A 19025-nucleotide genomic window follows, 5' to 3' on the forward strand; every position below is an offset into this window, starting at 1 on the left:
CTTTTTACATCTTGCATAGTAATGTGGGTTTTACTCTGGCAAGCTAGTCTTGGGTCTGTGGTTGGTATCTAGGGGGAATGAACCTATATTGACAATCAGAGAAGACTCTTCATTGTAGGCTTGTTTGCCTTTTTGTTGGCCTGGCATTTCCCTGAAAAGGAACCTCTTTTGTCTTAGAAGAAGATGAGGTTTAGTATATTATGGAGCAATTTTTAAGCACTGTCTTCCCATCAGCCTTGTTTTGTTTTTTAAAAGTGTAATTTCTTTGTTAATGACACGGATCCTCTTTAATTTAGATTGGAGTGTAAATATTTCATCTCAGGCTGTCTGCACAGGAGCACTCATAATTTACAGCAGTCTGTCATTGTGCTGTGCATTATGTAGCCTCTAGCCACATGTGGCTTTTTTTTTTCTCACATGTGGCTTTTAAAATGGAAATTAATTAATTTTAGGTGCTCAGTAGTAACATGTGGTTAGTGGCTACTGCTTTGGATAGCCAAGATACAGTGTCTCCATCTTTGTTAAAGGGTGTGTTTTTACAGTCTTAGCTATAGTATACGTAATTAAGGTTTGGTAGCCTGGACAGCTTCAAAGTACCCTCACCCCCAAATTACTTTCTAATTGGCAAGGCTTGTGGTTTTACAAAAACTCAATAATTCAATTCCAGATTACCCAGTAGGATATTAACTATGTCACTTCTGACATTTTTTAAATGTTTTTAGTTATTTCTTGGTAACTATATTTCTGTTGATTTTGCTTTTTTTGTTAGCACACGTATGTATGAAAAATATGCTTTGTTCTGTTTGTCTCACAAAGGACAAAACATGTTGTTTGTGGTCCCTTGTGTTTCAGGAAGCGAGAGGCTACTATGAGCAGACTGGGGTTGGTCCACTGCCTGTTGTTCTGTTCAACGGAATGCCCTTTGAAAAGGAACAGCTAGATCCTGATGAGTTGGAAACCATCACAATGCACAAAATCCTGGAGACCACAACCTTTTTCCAGAGAGCAGTATACTTGGTGAGTGGTATTTCAAGGCTGATTTTGAAAGAGAATGGTTTGCTTATGTTTTTGTAGTCTCTGTAGTAAGCAAGAACATTCTGTAAGTATTACTGTTTTTCATACACCACTTATAGTTGGTTTGTAGACTCCCAGCAAGTTCTGCTATATTGAGAATATTCATGAGACTTTGTGCATTGTATTTGAAACAGCTAAGTTTATTGTTTTCAAGATTAAATGTTTAAATGTTTGTTTAAAACATTTTAAAGTAGTTAGCATTTCTAAGAGACATTTGTTTTACTTGTAGGGAATTTTGACTTAGGAAAGACTCAAATATTTGTATACACATACACACATTTACTGCTGAGACGGGTAATTCACGTGCCATAAAACTCAATCTTTTAAAGTGGAAAGTTCAGTGTTTTTAGTGTATACATAGAGTTTATGCAACTGTCACCTCTGTCTAATGTTAGAACATTATTACCACCCCTTGAAAATCCAACACACTGTAGCATTCACTCTCCCAATTTCCCCTACAGTAGCCCCTGGCAACCACAAATCTATTTTCTTTATGGATTTGCCTATTTGAGACATTTAATATAAATGGAATCATTGAATATGTGGTCTTATATGTCTGATTTCTTTCACTTAGCATAATGTTTTTAAGGTTTATCCCTGATGGAGCATGTATCAGTACTTCCATTTCTTTTTATGGCCAAATAATAGTTCCTAGAATGGATGTACCACATTTTAAAAATCCGTTCATCAGTTGATGTATATTTAGGTTTCCATTTTTTGGCTACTGTGAATAATGCTGCCGTAGACCATCAAACACAAGTTTTTGTGTAGACATGTTCTTATTTGTCTTGTGTGTCCATTCTACGTAGAAGTGGAATTGCCTATTTATGTAGTAATTCTGTTTTCAACAGTTTGAGGAACTGCTCGACTGTTTTCCAAAGGGGCAGCACCAAAGCATTATACTTTGCTACCAACAATGTGTGCAGGTTCTATCTACTTTTTCCACATTCTAGCCAACAATCGATACTGTGTGTTTCTTTGATTATATCCTAATGGGTATGAAGTGGTATTGCATTGTGGTTTTGACTTGCATTACTCAAACATGAATAAGGTTGAGCTTTGTTTCCCATGCTTATTGAGCACTTATATCTTTTTTGGAGAAATGTCTATTAAAATTATTTGCCTGTGTTTAATTGGGCTACTTGTTTTGTTACTGTTATGAGTTCTGTATGTGTTCTGGGTACCAATCCCTTATATATAGGATTTGCCAATATTTTCTGTAATTTCATGGTTTGTCTTTTCACTTTCTTGGTGGTGTCTTCTAAAGCACAGATGTTTTAAATTTTGATTAGGTCCAATTTTTTTTCTTTTGTTCCTTGTGCTGTTTGTGCCGTATGTACAAAATTATTGTTTAATTCTAGGCCTCGAAGATTTATGCCTGTGTTTCTTCTGTTTTATAGTTTTCCCTCTTAAATTTAGTTCTTGGTTGTATTTTCAGTTAGTTTTTTTATATGGTGTGAGGTAGGAGTCCACATTTTTTTTTTTTTTTTTTTTTTTTATCCAATTTGGCATGCAACTGGATGTCTTTTGGGATATTCAGTTGTCCCAATACTATTTATTGAAAAGAATACTCTTCTCCCATTAAATTGTCATGGCACCCTTGTCAAAAATAAATTGAACATTAATGTATCGGTTTATTTATTTTATTATATTTTGTTAGAAAGAAAGTGCATGAACAGGGGAGAGGGGCAGAGGGAGAGAGAAGCTTAAGCAGGCTCCACACTGAGTGTGGAGCCCAATGCAGGGCTTGATTACATGACCCTGGGATCATGACCTGAGCCGAAATCAAGAGTCAGGTGTTCAACCGAGTCAGCCAGGTGCTCCAATGTATAGATTTATTTTTGAACTGCCTTGTTTTCCATTCATCTATATATTTGTTCTTATGTAAATACTTCACGGTCTTTTTTTTTTCCCCCCCTTACAGTCTTGACTACCATTGTAATCAAGTATGAATTTTCCAACTTTGGGTTTTTCTTTCTCTTTTTTACTTTTTTAAAAGATTATTTGGCTTGTCTGTGTCCCCTTCATTTTTTTTATGAATTGTAGGAGTAGCTTGTCAGTATCTGCCAAAAGGGACCGTTTGGTTTTGATAAGAATTGCATTGAATCTGTAGATCAGTTTGAGGAGTATTGACATCTTGGCAATATTGAATTTTCTAACCCATGAACCCAGGATGTATTTCCATTTATTTAGGTCTTGTTATTCTTTCAGTGATGTTTTGTAGTTTCCAATGAAGGAGTCTACACTTTTTTCATTAAATTTATTTGTTAGTATTTTGTCCTTTTGATGCTATAAGTGGAATTATTTCCTTAATTTAATATTTTTAAAACTTTTAAAATGTTTATTTTGAGAGAGAGGGAAGTGGGAGGGAGACACTTTGTGAGTTGGGGAGAGGCAGAGAGAGAGAGGAGAGAGAATCCCAGGCAGGCTTCACACTCTCAGCATAGAGTCCAATGTGGGGCTCAAAATCACAGAACCATGAGATCATGATACATGCTGAAATCAGGAGTTGGATGCTTAACTGACTGAGCCACCCAGGTGCCTCCTTAATTTAATTTTTGGATCATTCATTGATAGTGAATAGAAATACAATTGATTTTTGTATATTGATCTTATATGCTGCAATCTTGTTGAACTCATTTTATTCTAATAGCCTTTTTTTTTTTGAAACTTTCTATGTGGAAAATATTGTCATCTTACAGATGATGACAAAAGCATGTCATCTAACATAGTATTGATTCTTCCTTTTCAATCAGGATGTCTTTCTCTTCTCCTTCTGCTCCTCCTTCTCCTTCTCCTTCTCCTTCTCCTCTTCTCTTTCTCTTCCTCCTTCTCTTTCTCCTCCTCCTTCTCTTTCTCCTCCTTCTTTTTCTTCTCCTCCTTCTTTCTCCTCCTCCTCTTTCTCCTCTTCCTTCTCCTCCTTCTCCTCCTCTCCTCCTCTTCCTCCTCCTCCTCCTCCTCCTCTTCCTCCTCCTCCTCCTTCTGCTTCTCCTCCTCCTGCTTCTTCTTTTCCTCCCTCTCCTTCTCCTTCTCCTCCCCGCCTCCTCCTTCTCCTCTCCCCTCCTCCTCCTTCTCCTCCCCCTCCTCCTCCTCCCCCCTCCTTCTCCTCTTCTTCCTCCTCCTCCTCATCCTCTTCCTCCTCCTCCCCCTCCTCCTCCTCCCCTCCTTCCTCCTCCTCCCCCTCCTCCTCCTCCTCTTCCTCCTCGCCCTCCTCCCGGTCCCTTCTCCTCCTTGTCCTCCCCCTCCTCCTCCTCCCCCCTCCTCCTCTTCTTCCTCCTCCTCCTCATCCTCTTCCTCCTCCTCCCCCTCCTCCTCCTCCCCTCCTTCCTCCTCCTCCCCCTCCTCCTCCTCTTCCTCCTCGCCCTCCTCCCGCTCCCTTCTCCTCCTCGTCCTCCCCCTCCTCGTCCTCCCCTCCTCCTCCTCTCCCTCCTTCCTCCTTCTCCTTTTCCTCCTCCTTCTCCTCCTCCTTCTCCTCCTCCTCCTCCTCCTCCTTTTCCTCCTCTTCCTCCTCTTCCTCCTCCTCCTCCTTCTCCTCCTCCTCCTCCTCCTTTTCCTCCTTTTCCTCCTCCTCCTCCTTTTCCTCCTTTTCCTCCTCCTCCTCCTCCTCCTTTTCCTCCTCCTCCTCTTCTTCCTCCTCTTCTTCCTCCTCCTCCTCCTCCTCTTCCTCCTCCTCCTCATCCTCTTCCTCTTCCTCCCCCTCCCCCTCCTCCTCATCCTCCTCCTCCCCATCCTCTTCCTCCTCTTCCTCTTCCTCTTCCTCCTCCCCCTCTTCCTCTTCCTCCCCCTCATCCTCCTCCTCCCCTCCTTCCTCCTCCTCCCCCCTCCTCCTTCTCCTCCTCTTCCTCCTCCCCTCCTCCTCCTCCTCCCCCCTTCTCCTCCCCCCCTCCTCCTCCCCCCCTCTTCCTCCCCCCTCCTCCTCCCCCCCTCCTCCTCCCCCCTCCTCCTTCTCCTCTTCTTCCTCCTCCTTCTCCTCTTCTTCTCCTCCTCATCCTCTTCTTCCTCCTCCTCTTCCTCCTCCTCCTCCTCCTCCTCATCCTCTTCCTCCTCCTCCTCATCCTCTTCCTCCTCCTCCTCCTCTTCCTCCTCCTCCTCTTCCTCTTCTTCCCTCTCTTCCTCCTCCTCCCCCTCATCCTCCTCCTCCCCTCCTTCCTCCTCCCCCCCTCCTTCCTCCTCCTCCCCCCCTCCTCCTCTTCCTCCTCCTCCTCATCCTCTTCCTCCTCCCCCTCTTCCTCCTCCTCCCCCTCATCCTCCTCCTCCCCTTCTTCCTCCTCCTCCCCCCTTCCTCCTTCTCCTCTTCTTCCTCCTCCTTCTCCTCTTCTTCCTCCTCCTTCTCCTCTTCTTCCTCCTCCTCCTCATCCTCTTCCTCCTCCTCCTCTTCCTCCTCCTCCTCATCTTCTTCCTCCTCCTCCTCTTCCTCCTCCTCCTCCTCTTCCTCCTCCTCCTCATCCTCTTCCTCTTCCTCCTCATCCTCTTCCTCCTCCTCCTCATCCTCTTCCTCCTCCTCCTCATCCTCTTCCTCCTCGTCATCCTCTTCCTCTTCCTCCTCCTCCCCCTCCTCCTCCTCCTCCCCTCCTTCCTCCTCCTCCCCTCCTTCCTCCTCCCCCCTCCTCCTCCTCCTCCTCTTCCTCCTCCCCCTCCTCCCTCTCCCTTCTCCTCGTCCTCCCCCTCCTCGTCCTCCCCCTACTCGTCCTCCCCTCCTCCTCCTCTCCCTCCTTCCTCCTTCTCCTCTTCTTCCTCCTCCTCCTCCTCCTCCCCCTCCTCCTTCTCCTCCCCCCCTCCTTCTCCTGCTCCCCATCCTCCTCCTCTCCCTCCTCCTCCTTCTCCTCCCCCTCCTCTTCCTCCTCCTCCCCCTCCTCTTCCTCCTCCTTCCCCTCCTTCCTCCTTCTCCTCTTCTCCTCCTCCTCCTTCTCCTCCCCCCTCCTTCTCCTCCTCCTCTTCTTCCTCCTTCTCCTCTTCCTCCTCCTCCTCCTCCTCCTCCCCCTCCTTCCTTCTTCTCCTCCTCCTCCTCCTCCTCCTCCTCCTCCTTCTCCTCTTCCTCCTTCTGTGTAATTGCCTGGCTAGAACTTCCTAGTATGATGCTGAATAAAAACTGTAAATGGACAACCTTGTTTTCTTCCTGATGTTAGGGTGGAAAGCTTTACTTTTTCACCTGTAAGTATATTAGCCATGAGTTTTTTGTGGATTCCCTTTGTCAGTTCATGGAAGTTTTCTTCTGTTCTTTGTTTATTGAATTTTTTTAATCATCAGAGTGTGTTAGATTTTGTCAAATTCTTTTTCTGTGGTGATCCTGTCGTTTTGTCCTTTATCTATTGATACGGTATATTATGATTTTTATGTAATGTTTTTATAGTTTTTTTTTTTTTAATGTTTAATTTTTGGGAGAGACAGAGACAGAGTGTGAGTGGGGTAGGGGCAGAGAGAGAGGGAGACTCAGAATCTGAAGCATGCTCCAGGCTCTGAGCTGGCAGCACAGAGCCTGTCGCAGAGCTTGAACTTGAAAACTGCAAGATTGTGAATTGAGCTGAAGTCTGTCACTCAATTGACTGAGCCACCCAGGCACCCCTATAGTTGTTAAATTTTTTATACCAACTTAATTTCACTAGTGTACCAAATCCTTGCTCTTATATAGCTCTGTTTATTCCCCACATTATGTTGTTATTGTCATACAAATTATATCTTTATTATATGCCCATCAGTATCAGTTTATAAGCATTGCCTTTTATTGTTGTCGCATAAGTGAAATAGAAAAAAGAGCTACAAACAAAAATACATTCAGACCCTTTTTATATTTACCTATATAGTTACGTTTACTTGTACTCTTTTTTTTTTTTTTTTTTTTTTTTGGTAGGGATTCAGTTTATTATCTTGTGTGCCTTTTCATTTTCAGGGAATCTCCTTACTATTTATTTTGGGTTACATATGCCAGTGAAAAATTCTTTGTTTTTGTTTTTCTGGGAATGTGTTTGTTTATCCTTCACTTTGAGTGATAGTTTGCCTGGATATGGAATTCTTGGTTGACTGTCTTTTCCTTTTAGCACTTTTAATATGTCATTCCATTGCCATTTGATCTCTGGGTTCTCTTGGAAACTAGCTGTTAATCTTATGAGGTTAGGAGTCTCTTTTCCTGTTTTCAGGATCCTTTCTTTGTGTTTCACTTTTGACATGTCATTAATTATGTCTAGGTATGGAACTATGAGTTTTCCTACTGGAGTACATTACATTTCTCAAATACCAAAATTAGGAGCTTACCAGTCATTATTTCTTCTAGTAGTATTTCTGCCTGTAATGACTTCTGACACCAAACTACTCAGAGTTAGGCCAAATTTGACAGTTTAAGGACACAATTTCCCACAGGCATGCCCTCACTTCGGACAGACAGTGGGCACAAGTTTGGGGGTCCCCCGGTCACCCTTAATAAGTATGAACTGGATAAAAATGCAGGGGCACATAATATCCTCCTCAGTTTTGGTAATTTGCTAGAAGAGCTTACAGAGCTCAGGATAATGCTATGCTTACAATTTGTGTTACGATGATACAGTAATGCAAATGTGAACCAGCCAAAGGGTGAGGTGCATAGGACAAGGTTTGGGAAGGTTCCAAACAAAGATTGTGTTATCTTCTCCCCATGAAGTCAGGACACATTATCCTTCCTGTTCACTGGTGTGTGGTAACGCATGGGGTATGGCCAGCCAAGGAAGCTCAGCCCAGTTTTGGTGTCCAGAGTTTTTATTGGGGCTTCCTATGTAGCCATGATTGATTGTCATTGGCTATGTAATTGAATTCCATCTGTAGCCCCTCTTGCTGTTGCCGGAGTTCAGACTGATATTATAGCCCCAAACCTCTAATCGCATGGTTGGTCTTTCTGGCTTGGGCAGCCTTCATTGAATTGTTTCATTAGTGTGAACTGTTGAAAGGCCCACCATGAGTCACCTTATTAGTATAAACTGTATGGTCTGAGGGACCTACCATGAGTAACAAAGATGCCATTCCTATTACTCAGGAAACTCCAGGATTAAGAGATTACTTTAACAAGGGAGCCAGACAAATTCTTTATTACACAACTGTCTCTTTCTTCCTTCTTCTCCTTCTGGACAGATATGTATATTGATACTCTGTAGCATCCCACAAGTCTCTTCCTTTCTGTTCCTTAGACTGGGTAATCTCAGTTGACATATCTTCAAGTTTACTGAGGTGTTTTTTTTTCCCTGTCGGCTAAAATCTGCTATTGAGTCCTTCTAGTGGATATTTAATTTCAGTTATTGTATGTTTAAGTCTGGTTTTTCTATTTGGTCCGTTTCCATAATTTCTTTCGCTTTATTGATATAGTCTATCTGGTGAGTCGTAAGTCCCAAAGTTTCCTTTAGTTTGTGAGACAGGATTTCCTTTAGTTTTTTGGATATATTTAAAATAGCTGATTTAAAGTCTTTGTGGAGTAAGTCCAATACTTGGGCTATTTTAGGAACTATATATACTAACTGTTCTTTTCCTTAGTGTGGGCCATATAGTCATTTTTTTTGTACGTCTTTTAAATTTTTGTTGATAACTGGGCATTTCCGTTAATATAATGTGATACTTCTAGAAATCAGGGTCTCTGCCTTACCAGGGTCTGTTGTTGGAGTGGTTGTTTTGTGACTTTCCCGTGCTAATTCTTTAAAGTCTGTATTCTTTGTCCCATGTAGCGTAAGTCTCTGCTTGTTAACTTATTGGTCAGCTAATGAATAAACAGAAATTTTCTTAAATTCGAGAGTCTAAGAAAGTCTCCTGTTTTTCCCCAGGAGTGTTTGTATACATGTTGGGGTGCTCCTTTAGCCTTCCCCAGGCAGTTTACAACTCTGTCGTAGCCTTCAGTTCTTGCTTGAACAGTGTCAGGTTAGTCAGAAGTGAGAGCGTTAGGGCCTTCTAAGATTTTTCTTGAGCTTAAACACATCCCTGGACACTGTGCATTTGGCCTTTTAGATTCCAAGGAATATGTGAGAGCCTTTCAAAACCTGTTATGGACATCTCATTCCCAAGCTTTTTCTTTTATGTTTTTGCCACTTCATGTGAGCCCAACGTTTGTCACCACTTCAAGCAACTGAGATATTAAACAATTGCTCCTGATTCTTTTGACAAAGATACCTAGGAAAAAGCTGTTGGCACAATATGATCTAATTCAGCTCAACTGGAGAGAGCACCTGGGAATATTCCTAGTCTGCTGGTATTTACATTTATTTCAGAGTTACTGGTTTTCAAGGCTCCTGTGTAGCTGGGAGAGGTAGATAGCAATAGGGCAAGTTAAAGTGTCTTGAAGGTTATTTTTGCTACCAGGATTTAGCCATATTTTGAATAAAAGTATTTGGAATTTTGCAAGCCTTTGGTTAATTTCCAGAGTTTTGAAAAAAATTGATTTTTTTCTAGTGTCCTTGATGATTTTTTTGTTTTTTGTTTTTTGAGGAGGGGCTTTCAGAGATCATCACTCTATCATTCCGCTCAATGTCACCCTCACAGTATTTTTATCGTAGTAAAATATATAAAGCATAAAAGTTTATCATTTTAACCACTTTAAATTATGCATAGAGATATAATAAGTACATTCAGTATTATGCAGCATTTACCACTATCCATCACCAGAATATTTGATCATCTCAAACAGCAACCGTTTACCCATTAAATAATAATTCCTCATTGCTGGCTTCTGTCATCTACTGATAACTACTCTCCTGCTTTTTGTGTTTATGAGTTTGCCTCTTCTAGAGGGCATCATAGAATATTTGTCATTTTTGTGTCTTGCTTATTTTAAGGTTCATATGCGTTGTAGCATGTCAGAATTTATTTCCTTCCTATAAAATGGAATGATATGTATATACTACATTTTATTTATCCATTCATGTTTTGGACATTTGGGTTGTTTCCACCTTTTGGCTAGTTCACAATGCTGCTGTGAGCATTGGTGTATAAATATCTGTTCAAGTCTTTGCTTTTAATTCTTTTGGGTATATACCTAGGAAAATTGCTGGATTTTATGGATATTCTATCTTTTAACATTTTGAGGAACTACTGGACTGGTTTTTATAGCAGCCATACCATTTCACATTTTTACCAACAAATACACAAAAATTTCATTATTTCCACATCCTTACTGACAGTTGTTAATTTCTGTTATTAAAAAATAATTTATTATTTTTTTAATTTGGAGACAGAGAGGGGTGCCCGGATGGCTCAGTTGGTTAAGCAGCTGACTTCGGCTCAGGTCATGATTTCACGGTTCATGGGTTCAGGCCCCAGGTTGGACTCTGTGCTGACAGCTGAAAGCCTAGAGCCTGCTTCGGATTTTGACTCCCTCTCTCTCTGCCCTTCCTCTGCTCCCGCTCTGTCTCTCTCTCAAAAAAATAAACATTGAAAAAAATTTTAATTTAGAGAGAGAGAGCTGGGGAAAGAGAAGAGGGGGAGGGGTGGGGATAAGGGATCTTAAGCAGGTTCCAGGCTTAGCACAGATCCCGACTAGAGCTCCATCCCACAACCCTGGGATCATGACCTGAGCCAAAATCAAGAGCCTGATACTCAAGGGACTGAGCTACCTAGGTATCCCTACTTTCTATTATTTTGATAATGGCCATTCTAGTTTGTGTGAAGTGGTATCCTATTGTGGTTTTTATTTGCATTTCCTTAAGGACTAAAGAGACTGAGCATCTTTTCATTTGCTTATTGGCCATATGTATATCTTCTTTGAAGAAATGTCCATTCAAGTCCTTTATTCATTTTCAAATTAGGCTTTTTTTTTTTTTTTTTTTTTTTTTTGTAGTTGAAGTGTAGTTTCTTACATATTTTGGATATTTATCCCTTATCAGATGTGATTTGCAAATATTTTCTTCCATTCTGTTGTCTTCTTCACTTTTTTGATAGTGTCCTTTGATGCACAAAAGTTTTGAGTTTTGTTGAAGTCCAGTTTACCTGTTTTTTCTTTTGTTGACTGTGATTTTGGTGTCCCGAGAAGTCATTGTCAAATCCAATGTCTTGAAGATTTTCTCCAAAGTTTTCTTCCAAGAATTTTATAGTTGCAGCCTTGATCTATTTTGAGTTAATTTTTGTGCATGGTGTAAGGGTCTCACTTCATTCTTTTGCATGTAGGTATACAGTTTTTCCAGCACCATATGTTGAAAAGACCAGAACTATATTTTTAAAAGAAGCTATTTATTGTGCTGATTGTTAGTGCATTTATTAAAACGAGCCCAAAAAACATAAAAAGTGTTGGCTAAATTCTATTACATGTCTCCTTATGAATGAGGACCTATCCTGGTAGTTTACTAGGGAATTTATTATTCATGGAGCTACTGAAATAAAATATGAAAACATAGTTTTTATTTGAATGAATTTGGCTTAATTTTCCAAAGTTAAGAATAGTCTAGAAGAATTGATAATTACTTTCTTTGTTCAAGTGATATTAATAAAAAGATGAAAGATAATTCAAACATTTTTGTTTTCCAGCATCCACTTAAACCATTTCTTTTACAACATTGTTGGATGTAAAAATTCAGAAGAGTTTTTCTGTTTTTAGACACCAACATACCTATTGTTTAAAAGAATGGTCATTTTCAAATATTCCCTTTTTGAATGCTAGTTTTCCTCTGTTTTTCCTTATATTGCCAGTGAGAAGTTTGGTTTGGTCTAGCTAAAGAAAGTTTTGTTTTAAATATTATGGCATAAGTCATATGTGCTCCTGTACATATTTAGAAGATACTAAATTGGGGAGAATATTCAAGTGTGTAAAGTAAAAATGAAAGTTCTTCCCTTCATCTCAGTCCTTAGAGAAATAACTCTTTGTGACTTCATGTATGTTGAAATATATGTTTACATTTGTATTTTTTAGCTTACCTTTCTAATTGAATACGTTTTAGCTTTGTGTTTCTGAACATACAGCTCTATGTCAGTACTTTTAGATTGCTGCATAGTTTTTTAAGAACGAGCAATAATTGGGGCGCCTGGGTGGCTTAGTCATGTAAGTGTCTGACTTGATCTCAGCGCAGGTCATGATCTCACAGTTCATGGGTTTGAATCCTGTGTTGGGCTCTCCACTGATGACACAGAGTCCGCTTGGGATTCTCTCTCTCTTCCCCTCTCTCTGCACCCCCCTCACTTGCATGCTGGCTCATGTGCTGTCTCTCTCTGTCTGTCTGTCTCTCTCAAAACAAATAAATAAACTTAAAAAAAAAAAAAAAAGAATGAACAATCATTTATTTCATCCCCTGATATTGGACATTGCTTGTAAAGTTGTACTGTTATAAATAGTGCTGCAGCGAATAGTCTCATATGTATATCTTTGTACCTTATTTATTTATTTATTTTTTTGAGAAATATCAATTTTTGGAAATGTTTTGTCAAAGGGTATGATACATTTAAAATTTTGAATTAGAGTCACTGTAAAAAGGTACAATATGCAGATGGTATGAAATTCAAAATGTGTATAGAGGTATAAATGAAGAGAAACTTACCCATTCACTCCTATTTGCCTGCCATTCATCTTCTCTTAGAAATAATCATTGTGTGTGTGTGCGTGTGTGTGTGTGTGTGTGTGTATAGACAGGCTGCATCAAAAGTTATGTACATTTAAAATTTTGATAGATGTTGCCAAATTGCTTTCCCTCAGCTGGCTAGGCTTCTAACTGGAATCAATTCAGATTTATAATAGAGACCAAAGTTGTATACATGGGGGTGTACATCTCTACTAAGTCATCTAGTACCTCTGTAAGTCTGTTGGGTTGTATGGATGGTTCATAGACTCATTATTAGTTTATAGTTTGAGAATTTGCATATGATTTCTCTTTCTTGGGATAATCAGTAGCCACAGAAGATGACTGATTGGAGTTTTTTAGACTTGACTGTGTATATTTGATTCACATCTATCTCTTCCTCGAAAATTGCTTTCAAATATGGTTTTGTATGAAATATTTTGAGTGTGAGAACTTGCAAGTTTCCATAGCCATTTACGCTTCAATTTGAGATCACTTCATGGAGTACAAGTATTTCTGTGTATCTGAGAGGCATGAAAAGGAAGAGAAAACGATAAGTGATTTTTCCTCCCTGCTGTGTAATTGTGACTCTGGAAATGTAGCATTACTTGGATGCCTGAGGTTGCAAAAAGCTTGTAGTGATTTTTATAAAATACGTTAAGTGCTTAAGAGAAGGCATTTGCCTTTTTCCTTTGGAGAGAGGCTAACTATGAGCAGCTCTTAGGATGGATTTTTTTTTTATGTTAACTTTTATCTAGTTTGTAGAGTTGGCTTATTTCTGGGGGAAGAACAGTGATGTGTGGAGAGACCACAGAAACATGGGTTTGCATTTCATATTTGGATCCTCTTAGCTCTTTGGTAAGGTATGTCACCTTTCTATACCTCAGCTTCCATCTTTAAATTGGATGTCACTAACATTGGCTTCGTGTTGATGCAGAGTTAAAGGTAATGTACATAAATAACATGTCAAGCTGTGCTTGGCAGTGATAGGGACCTATAACATGAGAACTTCAGTTTTTGGCTCTTACCAGTATAAAGTTAATGCTTTTTAGTGCCTAATAAATGATTATTGCTGTAATTGGTTTAATGCTCGTTCCACTCCCACCAGTTCCTTTTTTCCTTTTAGGGTGAATTGTCCCATGATCAGGATGTGGTAGAGTATATCATGAATCAGCCAAATGTTGTTCCACGAATCAATTCGAGGATTTTGACATCTGAGCGAGAATACCTGGATTTAACAGCAACCAGTAAGGATCATTTCAGGAAGAACTTCGGACCTTTTTTGATTTATGTTTCAGAACCTTTGCATCTGTTGGATTGTAATGTTCAGAAGATAACCTAAGATTGTGACACAGTCTTATGTTTTAATTCATAATATTAGCCTCTAAATTCACAAGAATTTTCTCCAAGTTTATATAGATAAATCCTTGTAAGCTTTGAAAAAATCCATTGTCTTTTAAATGCCAGTTAAACAGGCCTTGGGTGATGAGACTACATCTGTATTTTTTTTTTTTTTTTTTTTTTACAGTTGTAGAGCTGTTAAGCAGCTGTCTTTTCTTCATCTTTGTTCTAGAATCAGCCAGCAGTGATGTGGACGAACACCTCAGGTGGTTTTACTCTGAGAAGCTAGGAATACCTGTCTAAAAATAAACCTTCATCGAGACATAGTGTACATGCCACAAAACTCAGCCTTTTGAAAACTTACACATTTTAAAGCACACAGTTTTAACGTATTCTCAGTTGTCTAATCATCACTGTCTAATTTTAGAATATATCTCGTTGCCCCAAGAAGAAATCATGTAACCATTAGTAGCTACTCTCCATTTCCCCTCACAACCGCTGACCTAGTGTCTGTTTCTAAGGGAGTTTTCTACTGGATATGCCATATAATTCAAGTTTTCTGTGACTGGCTTCTTTCACTCAGCATAAAGTTATTGTTTACCCATGTTGCAGCATGTCTCAGTACTTCATGCCTTTTTATGGCTGATGTTTTCTTATATGGACAGTCCACATTTGGCTTACCTAATCCTCAGTTGATGGATGTTTGCATTGTTTCCACAAGAATACCTTTCCAGAGGTAGTTGTGTGAACAGTGTCTTCCTTCTGCCTTTCCTTGTGACTTTGAAGGCCACTTCAGCAAATAGCTGGAAATGAGGTGGAGCTGTTGTCACTCACCCTGGGGATGTCACTGGGTGAGAAAGATAAGCATAACAGAGAAGTCTAAGCCAAGGGCCTTTGCTGCTGTGGTGGGTGTGATGCACACAGCTCCAGGTGTGGTTGTTCCTTTATGGCAGCTGTCTTTAATCAACTTGAAACCAAATTCCTTTTAGAGGAAGAGGGACATCTCTCTGCTTCTGTTTGAAAAAGGAAGTGGTTAGAGAGTGAGATAAACTGTTTCTTCATAGTTAGGTTTTAGCTTTTTACCACTAGTTTGAATAGAGCAAATCAAGCAGTATTATGAGTCTTTGTTCTAAGTTTTTGTTGTTTCCATCATTTAAAATTAAACTGTAAAGAACTCTTTTTGGAGTACTCCTGAATAAGGAGCACAACAGTAGTTCAGTGTTTTGGGGTACCTTTCTCCACTAAATGTTGTAGTGCTCAGCTGTGAAGTGACACTGGTTCACAGGGCCGAAAATGCAGTTTGCCTCATGAACATGTTGGAGCTGTCCTTGGAGGAGCAGCCGACATCCTTCTGACCCAGTGGTCCTAGCTCTATTATTACCTACCTTGCCCTTGGCCTTTGTTGTCCTGGGACCTTCTTAGAAGGATACTAAGTTTCAAGGCTTTAAGTCTTTTGGAGCCTTTTCCCCTCCCCTGCATGATGTCATGAGCTCTTACTTCGCAATGCTTTCCTTTTACTTGAATCCTGACTGGAAGGATAGTAGGCCCCAGGCATAGTTGGTTGAGTGAAAGGACAGATGGGTGCATGGGTGGACACACATAGGTGGTAGGGTGGATAAGCCAGCTGTGCTTGGAGGATGGTGAGAGAAGAGTGGCATTTGTGTTGGAACACAGTAATGCAGAAGATTGGGGACATTCTTGGACATAGAGGGTTTATTATACAGAACAGAGACCATTTTGTAGGTAGGAAGAAATTACTGGGTAGTTCAGATCAAATGAATGAGTCGATGAAATTGGGATTTTAGCTAGAGTAACCCAAGGAAAAATGGTTGATAAGAGCATGGCCAGAGGCCATTAGTTGGAGAAGAGACTTGTCTAAAAAGAATGAAAATGACCTTTTGTTTATATTAAAGCTAAAATTGTATTATTTTGTTAGACATGTAAAAAACGAAAGTCAGAGTCTTAGATCTTCTCTCCCATCATTCTCCCTCTTGCCCTCCATCGCCCAGTGGTATGGGGAAGGGCTTACTCAGGTGCGTCGACTATGGAAGGGAGACAAGGAGTTAGGGGATCTTATTAAGAGATTGGTTTCTAGTTGTAGAGTCATCGGGGTGGAATAGAATAAATATAAACCGTTAAAGTGGTGCATGTATGTATATACATACATGAAAGTTATATGGGATGTGTCCATTTTTTATTAACTTTGTGTCTTAAAATGTGATTAATGGGTAGGTGTCTTGTGAACTTGTTCAGTAAACATGAAACAACAGATTTCACTTAGTGTTTTTTATAAATCTTGTATTATGGTCAAATCAGTTTATTATTTGAATATTAACATTGGATTGAATTAGGCATGTTAATTATAAATCTGTTTCAATTTTTTTTTCAGATAACTTTTTTGTGGATGACTATGCCAGATTTACTGTCTTGGATTCCCAAGGCAAAACTGCTGCTATAGCCAATAGTATGAACTATCTGACAAAGAAAGGTAATCCATTTCTGGCTTATCTTGGATTCAGCATTTTTTTTTTTTTTTTTAGTATTTGTAGAAGTAATTGAATCTTTAAGTGTCTATTGGAGATTCCATAATTTTTTTCATTATTTCTTCAATGATTTGAATTTAGGAAATACCTATTTAAAATTCTTTTGTATGTTTTTGAAAATTCAAATGTTTTTATAAATTTATATTAGATATTAAGGTCAAATGAAACTTATTTTCGTGATTTTAAAATGAAAACATTTATGATGTAAACATGGGTTAATGGATTGCAAATTAGTTTGACTTACCTCTTCAGTGACAACACTGATTTAATTTTTTTAGGGTTTATAGGATAAACTTGGTTCTAGGAATCCTTGTGCATATTTTAAAACTGATCTTAATACAGAATCAGCTAGTTAGGCTAAAGTTGTGTGAAGTGATATTTTAATGGCAGACAGATGTTTTCCCCCTCTAGCCACTTATTACTCCTTCAGAGCACTGTCATTTAAGGCAGCTCTTTTTTTTTTTTTAAATGTTTATTTATGTATTTTGAGAGAGAGAGAGAGAGAGAGAGAGAGAGAGAAAGAGAAAGTATGCCCATGCCTATGCAAGCGGGGGAGGGCCAGGGAGAGAGAGAGAGATTGAGAGAGAGAGAGAGAGAGAGAGAGAGAAGCCCAAGCAGGCTCTGTGCTAAAATTCATAAACTGTGAGATCATTGCCCCTAGGCAGCTATTTTTATCTATGCTTTAGTCTTCTCCTAGAGAGAATTTCTGGCTTCCTAGATCTATGTGAATAAAAACAATTGCTCCATTTGGTTCAAGAAAATTGGTTCTGAGGGGCCCTGGAACAGTGCTGTACCATTAGGGGGACTATGGAGCAGAGAGAAGATTGATCATGTTAGACATTATTTAAAATTTTGACTTTACGGTAGGCATCAGTTATAGCAATGACATTTTCTTCTACTCTTTTTCCTTTACCTCTGTCTAGGAATGTCCTCCAAGGAAATCTATGGTAACTTTAAACTTTAGAATGTTTTGTTTCTTTTCTTAATTATCTTATGTGGTTTCAGGCAGCATTGTGATTTAGAATTTATTGATACTTTATTGTGACCTTTCTAGAACCTGTGGATAACAGTAGATAATTTTTCAAATGCAGACAAAATTTGTGTAAATGTTTGCAAAGAATTCTATTTCAGAAAGTTACAAATCCATATGATTAAAGACTATGATCTGTTACCCACATGTTTCATTGTACATGCTAACAGATGCCTAAACCATAGTAGAATTAATAAGTGCATGTTCCTAGCTTGTAATTAAGCCAATTGGAAGGTTACCCTGCTTTCGTTCTAGTAGAGAAATTTCACTACTTCTGCTTTGTATTTTTATTAAACATCATTTTCTTATTTTTTGCATGGTTTTCAGAAATTATTTGGCTTAAGAACAATACTGAAACGTGGAATGTGCTTTTTTCCCTCCGACTCAGTATGTTGTTTTCTTTTTATACAGATGATTCCTTCATTAGGCCTGTAACTTTTTGGATTGTTGGAGATTTTGATAGCCCTTCTGGAAGACAGTTACTGTATGATGCTATTAAACATCAGGCAAGTGTCTACACCTCCACTCTGTGTACTGATGTTACTGTTCTGTGCGGAAGGCAGCTGTCCTGCTGTCTTAGTGCTTGAGGGAAAGGAGCATTGTTTCTTCGAAGGTCTGTCTTCTGGTGAGAAAAGAGAGGGGACTGCAGTGTTCAGACTTTATTTAAGGGAATAGATTCTTTTTTTTTTTTTTTCTTTTAATGTTTATTTTTCAGAGAGAGTGAGAGTGGGGGAGGGGCAGAGAGAGACGGAGACAGAGGATCTGAAGCGGGCTCTGCATTTTCAGCACAGAGCCCACTGTGGGGCTCGAACTCATGGACTGTGAGATCATGACCTGAGCTGAAGTCAGATACTTAACCGACTGAGCCACCCAGGCGCCCTGAGAATTGAAATTAAAAAAAAAATATTTTACCTGAAGTAAAATATAGGATCAAAAGAAGTGCACAAATCATAAGATACATAGTGTCTCAAAGGGAACACCCAGGTGGCCACCATCTCAGTCAAGAAATAGAGAATTATTGAATTCCTGGAAGCCTTGTCCTGCTTGTCTCCATCACCCTGCTCCCCGTTCCCTCTTCTTGATTATTTTTTACTTTATTTAAATGGAATCTTATATATGTTTGTTTGTTTTCTTTACTCAGCATTTTGAGATTTATCCATGATATTACCAATAGTGGTAGTTCTTTTTTGCTGTGCTATATTGTATTGTATTGTATGTCTATACCACAAAGTTTTGTTTGTTTGTTTAATCTATTTCATGGACAATGTCATCTTTTTCTAGTTAGGGGCTATTCTGAAGAAGCTGCTATGACTATTTTTGTATTTGTCTTTAGATAACACATTAGTATGAATTTTTGTTGCTTATGGTCATGACACAAGGTTTTATGGGTCCCAGATCTCTTCTCCCACATGGATTATTGTCTTTTTAATCAGGGAGAGATCAATTTTTACTAGGAATCTGGAAAGGCCATGTGAAAAAAGAGGTGTTTGAACAGAAGCCTGAAGATTGGTTGGGGCTGAGGGAAGGAAAGATGGGATAGACTTGGAATTT

At 39.3% G+C, this 19025-nt stretch overlaps 1 protein-coding gene across 2 annotated transcripts in view; it reads left to right on the forward strand.

The window, feature by feature from the left end:
- The window catches only part of UGGT1 (UDP-glucose glycoprotein glucosyltransferase 1), a 113841-nt gene that overhangs the window by 50496 nt on the left and 44320 nt on the right, over window positions 1–19025 (forward strand). Inside the window, exons 18-22 of one of the 2 annotated variants that reach the window (XM_058715670.1) lie at window positions 853–1017; window positions 13687–13807; window positions 16291–16389; window positions 17368–17391; window positions 17886–17980. In XM_058715670.1, coding sequence (XP_058571653.1) covers window positions 853–1017; window positions 13687–13807; window positions 16291–16389; window positions 17368–17391; window positions 17886–17980 — 504 coding nt within the window. The remainder of the gene's footprint in view (window positions 1–852; window positions 1018–13686; window positions 13808–16290; window positions 16390–17367; window positions 17392–17885; window positions 17981–19025) is intronic. The other variant, XM_058715671.1, reaches the window with a different exon arrangement.

This window comes from Neofelis nebulosa, chromosome 2 (genome assembly GCF_028018385.1).
Source record: "Neofelis nebulosa isolate mNeoNeb1 chromosome 2, mNeoNeb1.pri, whole genome shotgun sequence".
NCBI classification, from domain to species: domain Eukaryota; kingdom Metazoa; phylum Chordata; class Mammalia; order Carnivora; family Felidae; genus Neofelis; species Neofelis nebulosa.